Consider the following 17,999-nt stretch of genomic DNA (forward strand, 5'->3'; position numbering starts at 1 on the left):
TGAATCTCCCCCCCATGAACTATATTCTAAAGTAACACTACGACAGGCCTCTGAGTCATGAGAAATGCACTAAGACACAAAATGCAAACACACTGGTATGGGTTTAATAGTGCTTTGCCGGTCATAATTTGCATCTACTTTAGTATCACATTTAAATTGTGTTTACTGCATCCTCTCCTTCACAATAAAGTCCTTTTCCCTCGCCTCCCCTCTGATGATGTAAACTTTATGAAAAATGTCATGTGGGAAACTGCACCCATCTGGCACCTTAACAGACTTAATCAAACCAGAAGTGGAATTTAAAATGATTAAATGAACCTTGTCTGGGGGAAGTTATGAGAATAGTTCTCTCATAATCTGTGAAATAAAGAAATACTCTGATCTCCTTACAAAGTCAACAGCACAAAAGAGATAAGATTTCATATTATGTCTCTGGCTCTACATATTTTAAAAGGCAGCAAGTTGTAAATGTATCCACAAAAGAAATAATATCTATCTCCTTGTTCAATGTACTGAATTTAAATAAAAGACGAATATCACCTTGGACTCTGCTCCTCTTTGAACCACAAACTAGTAAAAGTACTGAATGGAAATGTTTTTAAAATAGGCCTACCTTTAATATTTTAATAAAAAAAATACATTAACCTGTATAGTTTGTAATCTTGCTTCTTTTTTTTTTTTGTCCTGGATATGATTTTAATTGAGATATTTTTGGCAGCTTTTTTGAAGCAACATTTCCAGACATCCACTATCATGTTTTACCAGGTTTAAAGGGTTCAATAATCTGTTCTAAAAAAAAAGGTAGTCACACCACTATAACCCAATTTAAACAATAAAAGCCGGGAGAGAGAGAGAGAGAGAGAGAGAGAGAGAGAGAGAGAGAGAAACAATATAGGCCAACAGAAGCCGTTTGTAACTGACACAGACCTAGTTGGTATTTGGAGGCTTGAACTGGTCGGGAGAAGTGACCACTGCTGCTGCTGCTGCTGCTGAGTTCAAGCTCCACAAACGTTCACAATTCACATCATAATGAAAAGCTCCCATAAAACTGCATTACACGTTTAAATGCATGACACCGTTCAGAGGATTCAATGGAAGTTCGCACTCCCTAGTATGGGCTCAGAGCATTCATTTCTCATCCCTTCAAAGCTGCTGGAAGTCAGAAACACTTTCAAAAATCATGAACTGCTTTGTTTGTTGCTGTTTTTTTTGTTGTTGTTTTTTTTAATCGTAACTGATCCTACCTGTATCTCGGTTAATGGCGGCCGCTGTCAGATTTCCCTTTTAAAAACACATCCTTCGTATGTTCCTTTCCGGCAAACTTGTGCCTCAGTTGGCTCCGTGTGGACCTGCAGCAAGGTCACTGTGTGGCTAACTGAAAGCAGGCCTGGATCTTTTGTGGCGTTGCAAACTGACTGAAATATGAGCGTTTTTCTTTTTAAAAAACCGCCCGGCAACAGGTGTTCATTTCACGTACAGGTGACAGTGAAGCGTCGAACCACTTTGCTGCTCCAGAGTCCATCCTCCCCCCCCCCTCATTCCTCCTCCCATCCCTCCCTCCCTTCTCTGGCTGCTGCTGTTATCTGGGTGTGTTCAAAAGACTCCTAAAAAAAAAAAAAAAAAAAGACCACATTAAACTGAAGTTACTGCCACAGCAATGTTAAGCCCTTTCATGTTTAAGCCAATGCAGATTTAATATCAGAGTTTGTTGGTGCAGGCAGAGGATAAAAAAGGCCATTTCTTTAGCCATTAATCCCCCCCTGATGGCACCCAGTTTAGTGGTAACCACAAGAGGGGGCCATCTACCTGGTGTCGGTGGCCAAACCAGGGAAAACAAAGTGTTGAACCTATGAGTCAGAATAAAAATGCATTACACACAGAGAATGATTCATTTTGTTACTTACAGAGTGAATCAGCGGCTTCTTATATTATTCATAGATGTCTTCCAAAAATACCAATGAAGTAAAGCGCTCCTAGTGTGATTTTTATACTGGTTTGTGGTGGCTGATGTGTGTGTTTTTTTGGCACAGTGACAGTGTGTTTGGTACTGAGGCAATTTATTTATGATTCCTCACACAAAAAAACCTTCACTTTGTTTTTGTAAATGATGTCAAAAATTATGCAGGAGTGTATTTTTCCCCTCTCAGAACAGAAACAGATTGCTTTTCTTACTTTTTGTTCTATATTCAATTTTTATTCCTTGAGACAAATCTATTCATTCAAAATCAATTGTTCTGTACTTTAACATCGTTGTATTTTATTTTGGTGTTTTGTTTGGTGTTTCTAATACCCCCTTGTCATACAGTAACAGTCAAAAGTTTGGACACGCTTTCCCATTCAAAGGCGTGTCCAAACTTTTGACTGGTACGTTATATCTTCTTTATGTAATGTGTAAGTATCATAAATCAACAAGTCCTCCAAACCTTACGACGATATGGTTGTTTGCTACGTCAATGGCTTAATTCACCATGTATCTTCATAGTCTGCCATCACAAAGGACGTGGCAGAGAATAAGCCAAAACATCTTCAGTTTTCTACTTTAATTAAGCAAATGTATGTAAAAATACATCTTTTATAATTAAAACCAAATGCATACATTGACAAACAGCAATACTTCATACAGAAAGTTATACATTTCAGTCAAAAAATATAATATAATAACTGTACTTCGATAAAGTAATCAATCTTTGGATAGTTCTGCAAATATAATCATTGAGGAAAAATATATCCCCCCCCCCCCCGAGCTTTGCATGAAATCATATAGGCTGTGTTCAAAATTGCATACTAATGTACTGCCTACTGCATACTCAATGTGTATACTGCATACTGCCTACTAAATGAGCGATTAAGTAAGACATTACCAACAGACTGTTCACGCTGAGGAAATGCGCAAGCAAGATATGACTAATGTCAAACATGTACAAAAAACGTTGCAGCAAATTACCAAACTGAATCTAAAAGGTTACTTTCTCACCTGAAGAGCAATGGGCGGTATGAGAAAGATACTGTGTTTTTTGAACATCAAAGCATGTAAACCTTTTCTTGGGGACCCCAAGAACACAAATGACGCTGGACGCTGGAAAAGGAGTACAATAGGACATCTTTCAAACTTAATAAGGTGACACTATTAAGAGCTTTTAGCCTAGCTCAAAATCTCGGCCACTGCAGTCTGTGGGGCAGTTCAGTAAATGCACTAAGCTCACGCCTCATACTTCTCTAAATCTTGTTTAAGTAGTATACATCTGCGGACACAAAATCCACACGCGACTCACTTTCACGTCATACTTAGTAAGAATAGTATGTTAGTAGGCGATTTCAAACACAGCCATAGGCTACAGTCACAAATAAATACAGTATTTGTTTAAGATGTGCATCTGTGCAACTGTGCAAGGTTCTAACAGTAGTCAGTTAAAGGCGTCCGTGTAGTCTTCAAAAATAGGTCACCACTCAACCGAGGTTTGCAATCGTTTCTTGATTGAGCGACATGTTGCTGCACTGTTGCAGGCAAGCAACAGGTCCTCTACTCATTAAGTGTTTGGTTCATTGTTTATACAGCTGAATATATATATATATATAAAGCCTCTAAGGTTCATCAAGCTTTTGTGTGGAGGATAATACAACACATAGCATCGAATAAACAACACAGAATCATAAAAATCAGCAAGACTTTAAAAGTCTCTCATGGCAGAACAGCGATAAAGGTTCGCCTGATTTGCTACATGCATTCAGAAACTCAAAGTAAACAGCAGGCACCAGTCTCAGGGTGCACAGCGTGGCAGGAGGAAGAGGATTCTCCACCAATCAGCAGCTTTAGTTTGGGTCAGTCGCCAAAATCGGGGATGTCGTCGTAGGAGTAACCCCGGTGACCCTTTGCGGCGAAGTAGGCAATTCTCAAATGGTAAAATCCAGGAAGGAACACGAGTAGCCCTATGATGATGACAGGAATGGTGCGGTCTGGATGCTGAAAACATAAAAGAAGAGGAGGAAAGAAAGTTGGGGGTAAGAACCTGTGATAAGGAGCTACAAGTAGACATGTCTCTGTATTAAGGGGTTTGTACGCCACAAAGCTTGGGAACCACTATTTACTCACAAACATAGCATATAAATACTGGAATACTGTACTCATCAGGCTTTAACATGCTTATATCTGTCGCCCGTCAGCATCAACATAAATTGCGAATGAAAAGCGTGTGTGCAGGAGGCCCACAGACGTGATGACTTCATCTGTCTGAGATCTGGTTTCATGTAAATCATGAGTCATTTCACATACAGGGAAGCTAACCACAGGCAGTCCTTACCGATGCCAAGTGAAGTGTTTCATTTCACCACCAGATGGCAGTCTTGTGCACTGAGTTACTGTTGCCCTCTCAATGCTTGTTCTTTTTTTATTTTTTTATTTTTTTTTTATTTAAAAGACGCAGTGCTGCATGAGCCATTGCAATTGTCTATTATCTTGTTGCAGTTGTCAACATTTTAAACATTATGTTTGTACACTATCTACTGGGATTATTGTGAGGTGGGTTTTAACAACACAAACAGGAGATCTTGAACATAAATCTTGACATAAGGTTCTCTTATAATGCCAGGATCAGACTGCACACGTTCAGCCCGATTTTGACCCGACAGACACGTTGCAGACAAACATTCAAAGTCATAATGAGGGTAGGGACCGACAAACGTGTGTCTTTACATAATCAAAGATCAGCGATCTAACGTCTGGGACACTTCACGACCATGACGCAGAAAGTCTAGAATGTCAGAATTGTTTTGTGTTTTTCCGCCTAGTGTGACATGTTATTCCTTGACATTGACCAATAGGAAGAGAGTGCGCTCTGCCTCTCTGGCGCACATATGTAAACATGGCGAAAAGAAGGCGAGACGCTACTGCTGCTGTCTGGTGGAGGAAAGATACACACAGTGCCCATATATAGGCTTTTTTCATGGCAGCGATCGCCCTGCTTCCCAGCGTTGCACGCTAGTGGGCAAGCCGCTAGCAGTTACCTGTTTCTCTTCACTTTGACCACTGACAAGCAAAGAAAACAGGCTATACCCTCCTACAACCGCGATGGCTGCACCTGATTGGACGAACGCTCCAAGTGGGGCTCCCGGATTTCAAAACAGACCTTGATTGCAGCTTGTTTGGAAAACAATCTCATATTTTACGAAAATAGTTCACCGAAACGTGTTTCTGAAAACATTTTAAGTGAGAAATAAGCTACGCAGTTGCTGAATCTGTATTTATTTCAGATCGACAACGGTCAGGTTAAATGATTTTCGTGCGTTTTTGAGAAGCTGCTGCTCCACCAAGGCGTCGACCTATGAACTCGAGCGTGATCTTCACGACAGCACGCGATAATAAGTCTGGGGGCTGGTCGGTGTCATACTTCTAGTGTTGCCACTCTTCTGTCCAAGACGCAGCAAGAATTTTTGGCTATTTGTCTGTATAGTCTGACATAGTGACTGTCGTGAAAGACAAAAAATTGTGTAGTCTGTTCCTGGCATTTGTGGAGTTTTTTTTTTTTTTTTTTACAGAGCTTTCAACCTCATCCAATAGTCTTCATAAGCCAATGGCGCATGCTCAGTTGTCATCACTAGACTGACGTTCCATAGACGACAACTGAGCAAACTCCATCCACTGATAAAGATTAGGGCTGCGTCAGAAATCGCATGCACTACATACTCAATATGTTGACTATCGTTCAACGTACTTTTGTATTTAAAATTAAACGGCAGTATGTATCTTTTTGGACGCACTGAGCTGTAATTAGCAAGTCACTTCCTGAGAGCCTCCTTGCCGGTTGGAGATGCGTAACCATGGTAACCCCAGCTTCTACCAGCATAACAATGCTCAAATTACTGGAAAAAGGTAAACAACTAGTCTAACAGTAGCAGGTGACATTCTCTGATATTTCACACAAGCCAAAATAAAAAAATACAACTTTCAACCCAAAACTCCCAACATCCTATTGCAATAGAACCTGCCTGAATCTTACCTTTCCTTTCTAAATTGCCTTGTGAATCTTGTGTAATTTGTGGTATTCAATACGCTATTTCAACTTGCGTGGGCTAATTGGCAAGTAGATGGCACAAATACACGAATGCTGCCTCAAATTTTCTGCAAATACAATCTGCAGACTGGAAGAATAAAAAACAGTCACATTAACCTCCTACTGATAATTGCAAACCTAATATATGCAGGCCCAGTTATCTCCCACATGGAGTCATGATTTTAGGAAGCACAAACCACAGCAGGGGATCGACCAAAGCTGGCACTCTGAGGCATAACATATCAAAATGATTAGTTTTGTTTAAACACATACAAAACCATTGTGGCCAGGAAAAGCCGTGCAGCAGAACTCTGGCCTCAAGGCAATAACATGTCAGGACAACAGTTAAATTACAGCTATTTAAAAACCAGATTAACTGAAGCATGTTTTATGTACTGCGTGAGTTGACATTTTGGGGGCTGTGTTGGCTCTCTAGATGTGTCAAAGCTAGGTCTGGGTATTACACTGCAGTACTTTTCTGGTACTGACTGAAATGTTTTTACTCAGGAAGAATAGCTGCTGCAGTACAGAAGCTAATGAGGAATTCTAATTAAACAAACAAACAATACTGTCAAGTACCGAAAGCTGGCTTTCAATGTCAGGACATAATTATTCTTTAATCAGATCGTTCCTGATTTAAATTACAAATGTTGCAGATTTTAGGATATTTCATTGAGTCAATTTACTTGTACAACATTCGATTTAATACTGAAATTTAAGAAGAAAAAAGACTTGCAGAAAAACATGTTTGTATTCCTCAAATGAAGGTATTGTATCGGTACTGAAACTCAGGTATTGTATCGATACTAGTATTATTACAAATGATAACCAATCTTGGTCAAAAGAGCATCAGTATCTGTAAACTGGAGGAAAACCTGTACCATTATCTTTGGCTCTACAGTGCTAGCACTTTTTTTTTTTTTAAATGAACACAATCATTATATGGTTATTATATTATATGGTCTGACGCACCCACCGCTAGCCTAGCTTAGCACAGACCCCGGAGGTAACCGGCTCCATCTAGCCTACTGCTCCCAATAAGTGACAAAATAACGCCAACATGTTCCTGTTTACATGTTGTGATTTGTGTAGTCACGGCGTGTACAAATAACAAGGTCACATGAGACACAGCCATCTTCTAACCGTATACATACTGGGAACTATATTCTCAGAAAGGCGAAGCACTGCTACTTCTGCTACTTGGGCGGAGTGATTTGCTCACAGCATCCGAGAAGCCCCTTGGTGAGGAGCAGAGAGTTCGCCTGGAGTTCGCTCAGAGTTGGAGTAATAATCACTCCACCCAAGTAGCAGTGCTTGGCCTTCTGAGAATGTAGTTCCCAGTATTACCTCCAGGATCTGTGCTAAGCTAGGCTAGCGGTGGGTGCGTCAGACAGAGTTACGACACGCACGGAGATGAGAAGGGTATGTATGGACTCTGGGGGATACGGTGAATAAGCTAAAGTCCCAATAAGTCTCGTGTTCCTTTAACTGACCAAACTCACCTCGACCTTTATGGTTCCTGACAGAAGAAGAGTCCCGAAGATTATCAGTAAGGAGCCAATCAAAAACAGGAATATTGCCAGTGCAATCGCCTTGTATGGGACCTTTGGTGGGCTTTTCTTGAACTGTAAAGGGTTCAATTGTTGGACAAAACACAAGACATTTAGACAAGACAAGTGTATTATTTCATCATTATGGTTAATAATAGCAGGCAGTTTAGCTTAGGTGCAGTGCTGCCTCAACATCAGGGCTGAAACTAACAATTATTTTCATAGTCGATTAATCTGACGATTATGTTTTCGATTAATCGAATCAGAAAATGGTGAAATATGGCGATCAGGGGTTTCCCAAAGCCCAATAACGAGATTACATTCACATTAAAGAAGCTAGAAACAGAGATTCTTTTAGTTTTTTTTCATAAACAAATGACTCAAACCGATTAACCAGTTATCACAATAGTTGGCAATTCATTTAATTGTTGACAACTGATCGATTAATCGATTAATTTTTGCAGCTCTACTCAACACTGCGCTCAAAAAAAGGTACTTTATTACTGGCATAATAAATAATAGAAGTATTTCAGTTCATATCAAAACAAAATTAGCCTGTGTTAATCCCTAAATGGAAACAAGTTTATCAGACTTGCAGCTACTCATATCTCCTCCGGTATGATCACAGAAAGCGTTGGAACATTTCCAGGAAGTCATTCATTGGGCTTTATCTCGAACTAATTGCCTGTGGTAGGAAACATTTTCCTAATTACCAAGTTCCTGAACAACCCGTAGAGCAGCATGAGGCATCAGAGACAGGTCTGTAGAGAAGGAAAGCAAGCCTCTCACCTGTAAGTCGATGTAACCGTCGTCATCAGCAGCCAGCCGGGAGTACTTGACCTTGTTGTTGGAGATTCCAGCACCCAACATGTTGCTTCTAATTGCCTGCATTAGAAGCTGTTTGAAAAGAGAGACACATCGAGTGAATTAGTTATAATATCTACACAGTAATTCGGTCCTGTACTCTTTAACAATAAATAGTTTGATAGGTTAAGTTATAATGACCCCGGTATAAACAGGAAGTCAAAATCTCAATCATGGTCTGACGACTTATATTACTCCACAACCCTGCTTATATCAGTTAGTTGTTTTTTTTGGACTACAGTACACCTTGAGGCTGAGAGGTTAGTGAGAGTTTAATTTCCACAGTGTCACTTCTGCTTGAAAATGTAAACACTGAACTAGGGCTGCACAATATGACCTAAAATAAAAATAAAAAATCACGTTTAATTGCACATTTCACCTCGATAACGATATGTGAACGATAATTAATCACGTTGTTCTAAATCATCTTTTCTGAAGCCAAAATGTTTCCAGATGACAGACACTGCGGGGGTTTTTTTTGGGGCACAAGTTGCTCAGTTGACTCGGTCTCGGTGTTTGAGTTATCCTCCATTATGCTTTCCATGCGGCGGACTGGTCCGGGCGAAGTCACGTGACTACACACGCAGTAGAATGTTTTTAAAGAGAAAGTAGGCCTATCAACTGGAATAAATTATCGAAATTATCGTCATGGGAAAAATACGTCGATAACAGCTTCAGAATTTCAATGTCGAGAGAAGGCTAAGGTCACCGACTGTCTCCGTTTCAAGTGGTAATTAGTTAAATGAAATGTTTGAACTTAGAGGCGAACTTTTGATCTGTTTTTCTACACAACCTGCCTAGAACTGGGCCTGAATAACTATTTCTAGCATTTATTCCACACATGCCAGTCAGCGTTAATAAGGACAATTTACTCATAGATTTAACAGATTATCAATGCGTCATCTGATGCGTCATCCACACACAGAAGGAGACATAAAAACATAAAAATACCACAACACTGATCTGCCCCGGAGGGACTCGGAGAAGTGTGACTACACATGTGGTCTGATCTTCCTCAAAGCCTAAGTTTTGTTTATGTTGCAGAATTGAGCTCTGTGCAGACTTGCACTTGAGCCCACCCCCCCACGGGAGACTAAATCCACGAATAAAAACTGTTGTTCCTGCTTGAACAAAGTATGTAGGCGCTTTTAGAAACATTCTGTTATTTTGCTGGAAGCTGTCACATCAACTTGCCACAGAGCCTCTCTGATGGGGAAAGCTCCAGGTTATAGACAGCATGTAGTGCGAAAAGGGAATACTGTGGATTTAGCACCAAAAAAAAAAAGGAGGAGGAAAGTGTTGACGAGAGCATTTCAGGATTATCGAGAAAAACCTACGCAGCTTTGGAAGAAAACTAAAACCGCAAAGATGTATTCATTAGTATTCATCTGGATTGGTTACAGAGGGAGAGACGGAACCTTTTGTGCAAATACTTTTTTCAAAAGAGTCTTTTGCTGAAGAGCAGAATACTTCCAAAGGATATTCCCTAATTAGTTGTTGTTGATGGTGGCGGAGAGCGCTCAAACAACTTGCTCCAAAAACTCCCATAGGTGTTCTGCTTAATGTGTGCTGCTGCTACAGACCTGGTTGTACTCACCGACATTGTGACATTGTACATCAGATTTTGTGAGGACGACATGTAGACGGTTTTAGTCAGCACATAAACCAACAATAACCCTGGGTTACAGCAACACTCAGGCAGCTTCATAAGGCCACGGAGAACGTTTTTTTTGCGTGTCCCCCATGCGGCAACCCCTGTCGCAGCCTATGCACTACCCCCATTCAAAATGAATGGAAAGACTGTGTTGTTGCCGGACCGGCAATGAATGAATGAGGCCTCAGTGTGGAGAGGCCTGCAGAACGTCACCAACTACAGGTGACACTGAGAAGCATCAATTGCTCGGCAACATTAATTCACTGCAGGTCTGATAAGCCTGCATTCGCACAATCAACCCAATGCCCAATGCTGGTAAAATATGCAAGTGGCTGGTAGATTTGCTTCACTCACCAGCGGAAAAAAACAACGGTAATCTATTGAGTGGCTGGTAGACTTTGAACATTCACTAGCCATTTGATTGGTGGACAAAACGTTAATCTGTGAAGAGGATGCGTGTCAGCTCTTTCAGAGGCAGAAGCTCAAGAAGGCACCAGGCCTTCTTTATCTACTTGTCATCCTCCTGTCTGAAAGTCTGTGCTGACCCACTGGCCCCTATCTCCACACAGATCTCCAACAGATCACTGGAGCTGTGTGAAGTCCCCCCCCTGCTTTAAAAGCTCCACTATCCTCCTGGAAAGCTTCCTCTACAGGATAAAATGACAGGTCAGTGAATGATGCAGTCAACATGGGACTGCACTACATCCTACATCATAGCGCTAGGTGATATAGAGAAAATCAAATATCCCGATATGATGATCAAATACATCCATATTGATATTGCGGCGATACTGTTGGGTTGACTATTGGTGCTTTCGCAAAATAATTACACAATGAGATTTTTGATGAATAATCATAAATAATGTGCATATAATGACTAGGTGGGTAAAAAAATAAAACGGCTAGAAAAATATATATTGCGATATTACGATATCCAAAATTTAAGACGATATCTAGCCTCGTATTTTGATATCGATATAATATAGATATTTATTGCCCTGCCCTACTGCAACATACAAGGGACATATGCGAGGGTCCTGTTTGTGGACTTCAGCTTGGCATTCAACACCATCATCCCAGACGTCCTCTGCTCCAAACTCACCCAGCTCCCTCCCACTGTCCCAGCCCTCACCTGTCAGTGGATTACAAACCTCCTGACGGACCAGAGGCAGCCGGCGAGGCTGAGGAAAACCACATCCAGCACCCGGAAATCAGCATTGGGATGTTGGCTCCTCCCACTGCTCTATTCCCTCTACACCAATGACTACACTTCCATCTGTTAAACTCCTTCAAATTTACAGACAACACTCAACAGTGGTTGCCCTCTCCTGGGACAGTGATGAGTCTGTGAACAGACAGGGGTTTTAACAGCTGACCATCATAACAACCTGGAGATGACAGTGGACTTTAGGAGGAGGCAGGCGGTACAGGTGCATAAAGAGCCGGACAAAAAGACTCAAAAACATTTCTTACCCTGGGCCATCAGAACTCTTAATTTCTGCAAATAACCACAACTTACAACATGGAAAATCTTCAAAAAGCTTTTAAATATGGACTGCACTTGCTATTTTATCTCATCACTGCCCCCCCTCTCATGTGTAATTCTTATTTATTTATCTATTTATTTTAAATCCTATGCCCTGAATGTATGTGATGGCTTGTTTTTTTTGTTGTCTTTCACCGAACAGAAGAGCTCTCCAAATTGTATTGTATGTTACCATATACAATGATAATAAAGGCTTATCTTATCACTTTCTGGTTTGGTTCAGCCACCAAAATGGACAGGGACGGACCGCAACGGACTGCAGATAAGAACTCATTGGCAGTATAGATTGTTACTCTGCACTTGCTTTTTGATTATTACAAATAATAAAACAAAATTGTCATCTTAAAATAGAAGATATACTGTCTCTCACATCACATAAATTATAAACTAACAGGTAAGTGAGTGGCCTTGAAGAGTATTCTTTTTTTTCTGTCTCAGTATTGACTGTCTCTTATTTGGACTCGGTCTCGACTTGGACTCAGACCTTTTTGGAGTCGGTCTTGACTTGGATTTGAACCTCTTTGGACTTGGTCTTGGACTCGACAAAGGTATTAAATGGCCTGGCCCCGGAGTATTTGTCCCAAATTTTAACTTTGCGTGAGCACAACCGGTCACTGCGGTCTTCAAATCAGCAGGTTTTAGAAGTCCCCAAGGTCTAAGTATAAACAGTGGGGTGATCAGACTTTTGCAGTTGCTGCCCTGAAACTCTGGAACAAGTTACCCCCTGATATTCGGACGATAAAAGATGTGGCTCTTTTTAGGTCTAAACTAAAAACCTATTTGTTTAGGCTGGCTTTTAATACATAGTAGTGGTGTGACAATTTCACTCTCCTGTTTCTTTGCAACCTTTTCTGATTTTATTGTGTTATATGCTTTATTCTTTTTTATTGTATGTGTTGTTTTTGTACTTGGCAAAAAACAACACATACTCCACTTTGGATACCTGCTGGCGTTGTAAAGTGCTATATAAATACATTTTGATTGATTGATTGAAAGGTGGACTTGACTACAGCTCTGACCAGACACAAAGGGTTTCTTTCCACAGGCCGTCACTATGACAAACACAGTCACAGTGTCCGAAAAAATCCCATTGCCTATAACCTTGTAACCTTACTCCCTGTGCAATAACCTTGTTACCTTACAACATCCACTGTACCTGGAAATTCTATATTTAATTTTATAGTTTAAATACACTGTTTTAACATGTAAATGTCATCACTGTCAGATATAAATATCAGCATGCTGTATACACTGCATTGTCATATCCACCTACCTCATAAATATAAAGCAACATGTGACATTAATCACTCCATATTTATTCCAGCACCCTTTAATGTCTTTAAATGTAACAAGTTTTCAAATGATGAATACACAATGCAGGGGTTTAGTATTTCTACACCAGAACTATACCCTTGAAACAGCATTTTTAGACCATAATGAAGACATTTATAAAACATATATATAATTTACCACTTAATAAAACAAGGAGGAGGGAAGATATTCAAAACTTCGTAGGGGAAGGGGTATTTGGATTTCTGACGCAGTATCATTAACGCTTTACAGTCTATATGCGCAGCATCTAAAACCCTGCCTGGTTCAGTTAAAACGGATGATTATATGTTAGTTTTTATACTTATATGACACTTACACATTTTAGTTTACCACTGTATTCTTTGTGAATGACGTGTAATGTATTAGCATACATGTGCCGGGGTATTATTCTAGTTGTTGGTAACGTTCTGTACTTTTTCTTTCCTGCAACTGTGCCATGTCTTACAGTGTCGTCACCTAGCTAACTAAGTTGTATACCATCAAACATTAAAATGAATCAGGAAAAAAAAGTAAACAGAAAGTTTAAATTAACAAACCTCCACTTGTCTAGCTAGCTATTAAATCCCTGCATGTATGGCTATTTAACGTTACTGTCCATAATATATAAGTTGCTTCTGTGCATTAATAACATTATAGCTGATGCTCTTGTCAGCAAACACGTAAACATGAAGATGCTCAAGCTGCTGAGGGTACTGCTTAGTTAACCTGCATTGGTTAGCTATATCTAATAACCACTCATAAATTACCTAATAGCTGGAGCGTTAGCTTCTTAGAAGTTACGCTATCAAAAGCTAGCTAGCTAACGTAGCCTGACATACGCTTGATTTTAAACTGGTTTCTTCTCCTCGTTCCTCACTTACCTTTACTTAAGGTATAATTAACACCGTCAATGTTATCTTGCGCAGACTGCTCCTTTATGGTGCCACATCTGTTGTTTTCATTGATGGAAATCTACGTCAACTTCCTTATTTTCGAACATTGCGCATGCGCACAAACATATATTATATATTATTATCCTGTTGCTTGTCCTGTTCACAGTTCACAGGCTTCGTGTCTAAATTGTCAATCCATATCTTGGCTTTTTAAAGTAAACTAATGATCCAATCATACAGCATAAAAATATTCACTTACAAGTGAAGTCCTTATTTAAAATGTCACCTCATTAAGAGTACAGAGTTTGTATCAGCAGAATAGACTCATTCACTATTATATTGTTATTGTAGTATTGGTTTATTATTATTATTGGATTATTATTGTTAGTGATAATGAAAGTCATTTATTGTTGTACCAGGTCGAAGTGGGACTAATTTGAATGACTTTATACACCGTTTACGGTAGTTTAATCTAAAACAGATAGATCCTGTCCTTGATTGTTATTGGCTGAGCTGCATTCAAAGTCGTTGTAAAATACTGTGTATAACAATTCTTCATGCAGCCTTATATAAAATGATACAAGTATAAATTCACATAACATTGAAACAGTTGGGTAAAGTACCTCAAAACCTTATTTAAGTACAGTAATTGAGTAAATACAGGCTACTTTGTTACATTCTACCAACAAATTGTGATTAGTTGGTTATCAAATAGCCTATTTTATTCCAAAACTACAAGAATACCGCAGAAAGAAGTAGCCTACCTGTTGCAACACTGTTAAATCAATAAAATAGCCAGATATTTCAATTGTGAGACAGGTTTTTTTTTTATCCTATAGACATTTGTACACTTTTTCTCTGTCCTTACCTTGGGTGTTCCTGAATGTGTTGGGAAAGCAGCCCTGTCTTCTTTACCCATTCTGAAGTGTATTACAGAACATTGACAGAGATGAGCATTTTCAGCAAAGCCCTTTTCTTTTTCTAAGACCCTTATCATAAACTATGTGTATGTAACTATAGTGTCAAATCATAACAGGAATTATCTCAGGACACTTTACAGATAGAGTAGGTCTAGACCACACTCTATAATTTCCATTTTTTATAAATAAATGCTGACGATTGGCTGAGGTTGAGTAAAATGTCATGGTTAGCCAATCAGAGGCAGAGTTGGGTGGGTGTTCGAAAGCACGCATAGTCAGACACACAACGAACAACACAAGCGAGTAGGCCTGGCAAACTTGATTCCTTTTAAGGATTCGGGTTATTCTGAGTCACTCACTAAACTGATCCGGGTTGTGCGAGTCACTTGAGTCAGTATTGTTTGCTACATCCAAGGCGAGCTTTTGATTTGGATAAAACGCCATGTTTTCATTTAGAATCTTTTAATTTTATTTGGAAAACGTTATATCCATAAATGTAAATGGTCTCAAAGAAAACCGAATATTCATTTAAAAATGACATGAAATTATATTTTGAAACTTTAATAGGACTGACAAATAAGAAAGCCATCCAGACTCTGATCATTCACAATGACTTACAACCTCTTTAATGTAAATTCCATGTGCCCCTTTTTCATGTATGTATGCATGCATTTAATGTTTTTAATGTGTATGTGTATCTGTACTTGACAAGCGAGTCATCAACGAGAGAGACACAGGTATGGCGTTATGAAATCAAGGAGAGGGTTAACTTTTCCTGCTACAGATTTTCCACCGTGGTCAGAAAGAACAGGGGAGACACTTTGTTTCTCTTACTATATGACTCTAGAGTAGGTACTCGCTCGAAAGCTAATCGCCGTCACTCTCTCACTTCTCCCTCGCTCTATCACCTACTCTCCCACACACACACACACACACACACACACACACACACACACACACACGCCGGCTCGACGCACACACCAGCGCACAAGTATAAAGATCAGGCCACTTACGTTATTTTCACTACAAAGAGTGTATATATTTGTTATTTATTTTTGGTATAGTGCTTAACAAGCATAATTTAATTTTGCCCAGTTGTGGCCTGTTGAGGTGTTGTGTTATTTGTATTGATCCACTATATAAACATAATATCTACATACATGGCATTTGATTGGAGGCTAGTCTCACTTTGTCCCACAGCAACATTAAAATAGTTTAGATTTGTGTACATTGTTTCTGTTAATAATGTATTGTATTAAGTGTCCATTTCATTATAATATTCAGATTTATCATAAATAATTGAACATTCACGTGTATTTTAAGTTACATTAAAGAGGGGTAGGTGGAGGTGGGGTCACATTTGAGCATTTAAAAATGTACTTGAAAGTAACGCAATAGTTCCTTTCTGAAGTAACTAGTTACTTTCATAATTTGTAACTGAATAACTAATTTAGTTACTTTTTGGAAGAAGTAACTAGTAACTGTAATTACTTTTTAAAAGTAACTTGCCCAACACTGACGATTTCAAGTCAAACAAAGGTAACTGAATAATAAGCATCTTCACCCTCTAATCTAAATTCCAGGCATGCAGTCCTCAAAACACTTCATCCTTGGGTTTGTCAATGCTATTTTTCTTCTGTTAAATTTCCATTCCACTATTCTTTATTTGTACCTATACCTTGACCTTCAACTCTATTCCTCTCTGTAATCACATTCCAGGCTATTTGCTGATTGGCTCTGCAGCTGTGTGGTTTCGGGGGAAATAGATGGCACTGTACTTTCAGGAAAACATCACTTTGAGCTTTTTATAAAGTCGATTGTCTGCCAAATTATTAGTGTTAAACCGATATGGAAATTTGAAAGCTGATACTATTACTAATGTTTTTGTTAAGAAGTTGCAAAGAGCTGTGATTCTCCGGAAATATTTATTCAGTATTCCCAGCAGATTTATCTTCTTTGTACTGTGACAACTCAATTTGTGCAAAAGAAAGGACGACTCTCTCGTCAAACCCACGCAAACTATTTCATATTTTTATAGGGGTGATTACGTGATTATATAGGGTATTTTACACTGTTCCTTAAGGTTTCCTAATAGGGTATGTAACATTGGTTGGGCTGAAAATTGCCCGAATGCTATTTTATTAGGCCCTTAACTACCCTGTGAATATGGCTCTATTTGGAACAAGAGCTTTTCTTCCAAATATGGTATGCTCATGAATATTTAGATGAGCTGCGTGCTGATTGGTTTGAGCGAACCACATAGAAACACATTGGAGACGAGACAGCAAGTCTCATATTTCAGACACTGCAAAGTTATACATTGTTTGTCGGGCTATTTTGTTATTAAATTCACTTCTGAGACTTTTTTAAGCAAGAAATAAACTATATAAAGCTCAAATATGGGCCGTTTAACGAAAATTGATAGCTAATTGCAAATTTGGTAAGACGTGTCGGACTTTAGCTAGGAGCTCCACACAGTCTGACGAGAAAGCGGAAACCTCCATACCCAGTGAAAGTCACTGTTTCCCTGGGTACTGGACTACTGGAATACTCGGGGCTTCGCGGAGCTTCGCGAAGCCCCGAGTATTCCAGCTGCCGGCATAACTAGAGTAGCTATATTTACAGTTTGAAGTTCGTCACGCCACTTATATAACATCTACCCCAAGGTCTTATAAAGCTAACAATGGTGTCCGATTTCAATTTAATGCATTTATGTGAACATTAGGGGTTTCGTTAGCTGCTACTGTCCCTTCAATCCTATGTGTACAGATCGCGGCTAGTTAGCTTCATTTTCGGCGTAATTAGAGTATCTATATTTACAGTTTGAATTTCGTCATGCTACTTATATTACAGCTACCCCAAGATCTTATAAAGCTAACTATGGTGTCCGATTTCAATTTAATGAATTTTTGTGAACATTAGGGGTTTCGTTAGCTGCGACTGTCCCTTCAATCCTATGTGTACAGATGGCGGCTAGTTAGCTTAATTTTTCGGCGTAATTAGAGTATATTTACAGTTTGAATTTCGTCACGCCATTTATATAACATCTACCCCAAGGTCTTATGAAGCTAACAATGGTGTCCGATTTCAATTTAATGCATTTTTGTGAATTCCAGAGGAATTCTAAAAGGAGCTAGCTAGCTCTCATTGATAGAGCTCCATCCAGCCGGAGGCTCTATCAATGAGACTCGCGGACAAGAGGCGTTTATTTCCC

The 17,999-nt window shown here is 39.4% G+C and overlaps 2 protein-coding genes across 2 annotated transcripts in view; both read right to left on the bottom strand.

The window, feature by feature from the left end:
• igsf9a (immunoglobulin superfamily, member 9a) overlaps positions 1–1,476 on the bottom strand; it is a 62,328-nt gene extending 60,852 nt beyond the window's left edge. The window contains exon 1 of the mRNA XM_078272112.1: positions 1,245–1,476. The gene's annotated coding sequence lies outside the window, so the exon portion shown is untranslated. The remainder of the gene's footprint in view (positions 1–1,244) is intronic.
• Positions 1,477–2,530: 1,054 nt separating this feature from the next.
• Positions 2,531–13,967, bottom strand: tmem230a (transmembrane protein 230a). Its single transcript, XM_078271862.1, has 4 exons — positions 13,854–13,967; positions 8,387–8,494; positions 7,550–7,672; positions 2,531–3,961 (listed from the first exon to the last, which is right to left on the bottom strand). Exons 2-4 carry the CDS (start codon positions 8,486–8,488, stop codon positions 3,821–3,823), a joined length of 366 nt encoding a protein of 121 aa, XP_078127988.1. The 5' UTR covers positions 8,489–8,494; positions 13,854–13,967; the 3' UTR covers positions 2,531–3,820.
• Positions 13,968–17,999: the final 4,032 nt, after the last annotated feature.

This window comes from Sander vitreus, chromosome 16 (genome assembly GCF_031162955.1).
Source record: "Sander vitreus isolate 19-12246 chromosome 16, sanVit1, whole genome shotgun sequence".
NCBI classification, from domain to species: Eukaryota; Metazoa; Chordata; class Actinopteri; order Perciformes; family Percidae; genus Sander; species Sander vitreus.

Excerpts from the sequence above, each read along its gene's own strand:
- tmem230a (XM_078271862.1), bottom strand. The coding sequence starts at position 8,488 with ATGCAGGCAATTAGAAGCAACATGTTGGGTGCTGGAATCTCCAACAAC. Across the intron at positions 7,673-8,386 it reads ACGGTTACATCGACTTACAG|TTCAAGAAAAGCCCACCAAA; the intron begins GTGAGAGGCTTG and ends AACCCTTTACAG. Across the intron at positions 3,962-7,549 it reads CAGGAACCATAAAGGTCGAG|CATCCAGACCGCACCATTCC; the intron begins GTGAGTTTGGTC and ends TTATGTTTTCAG.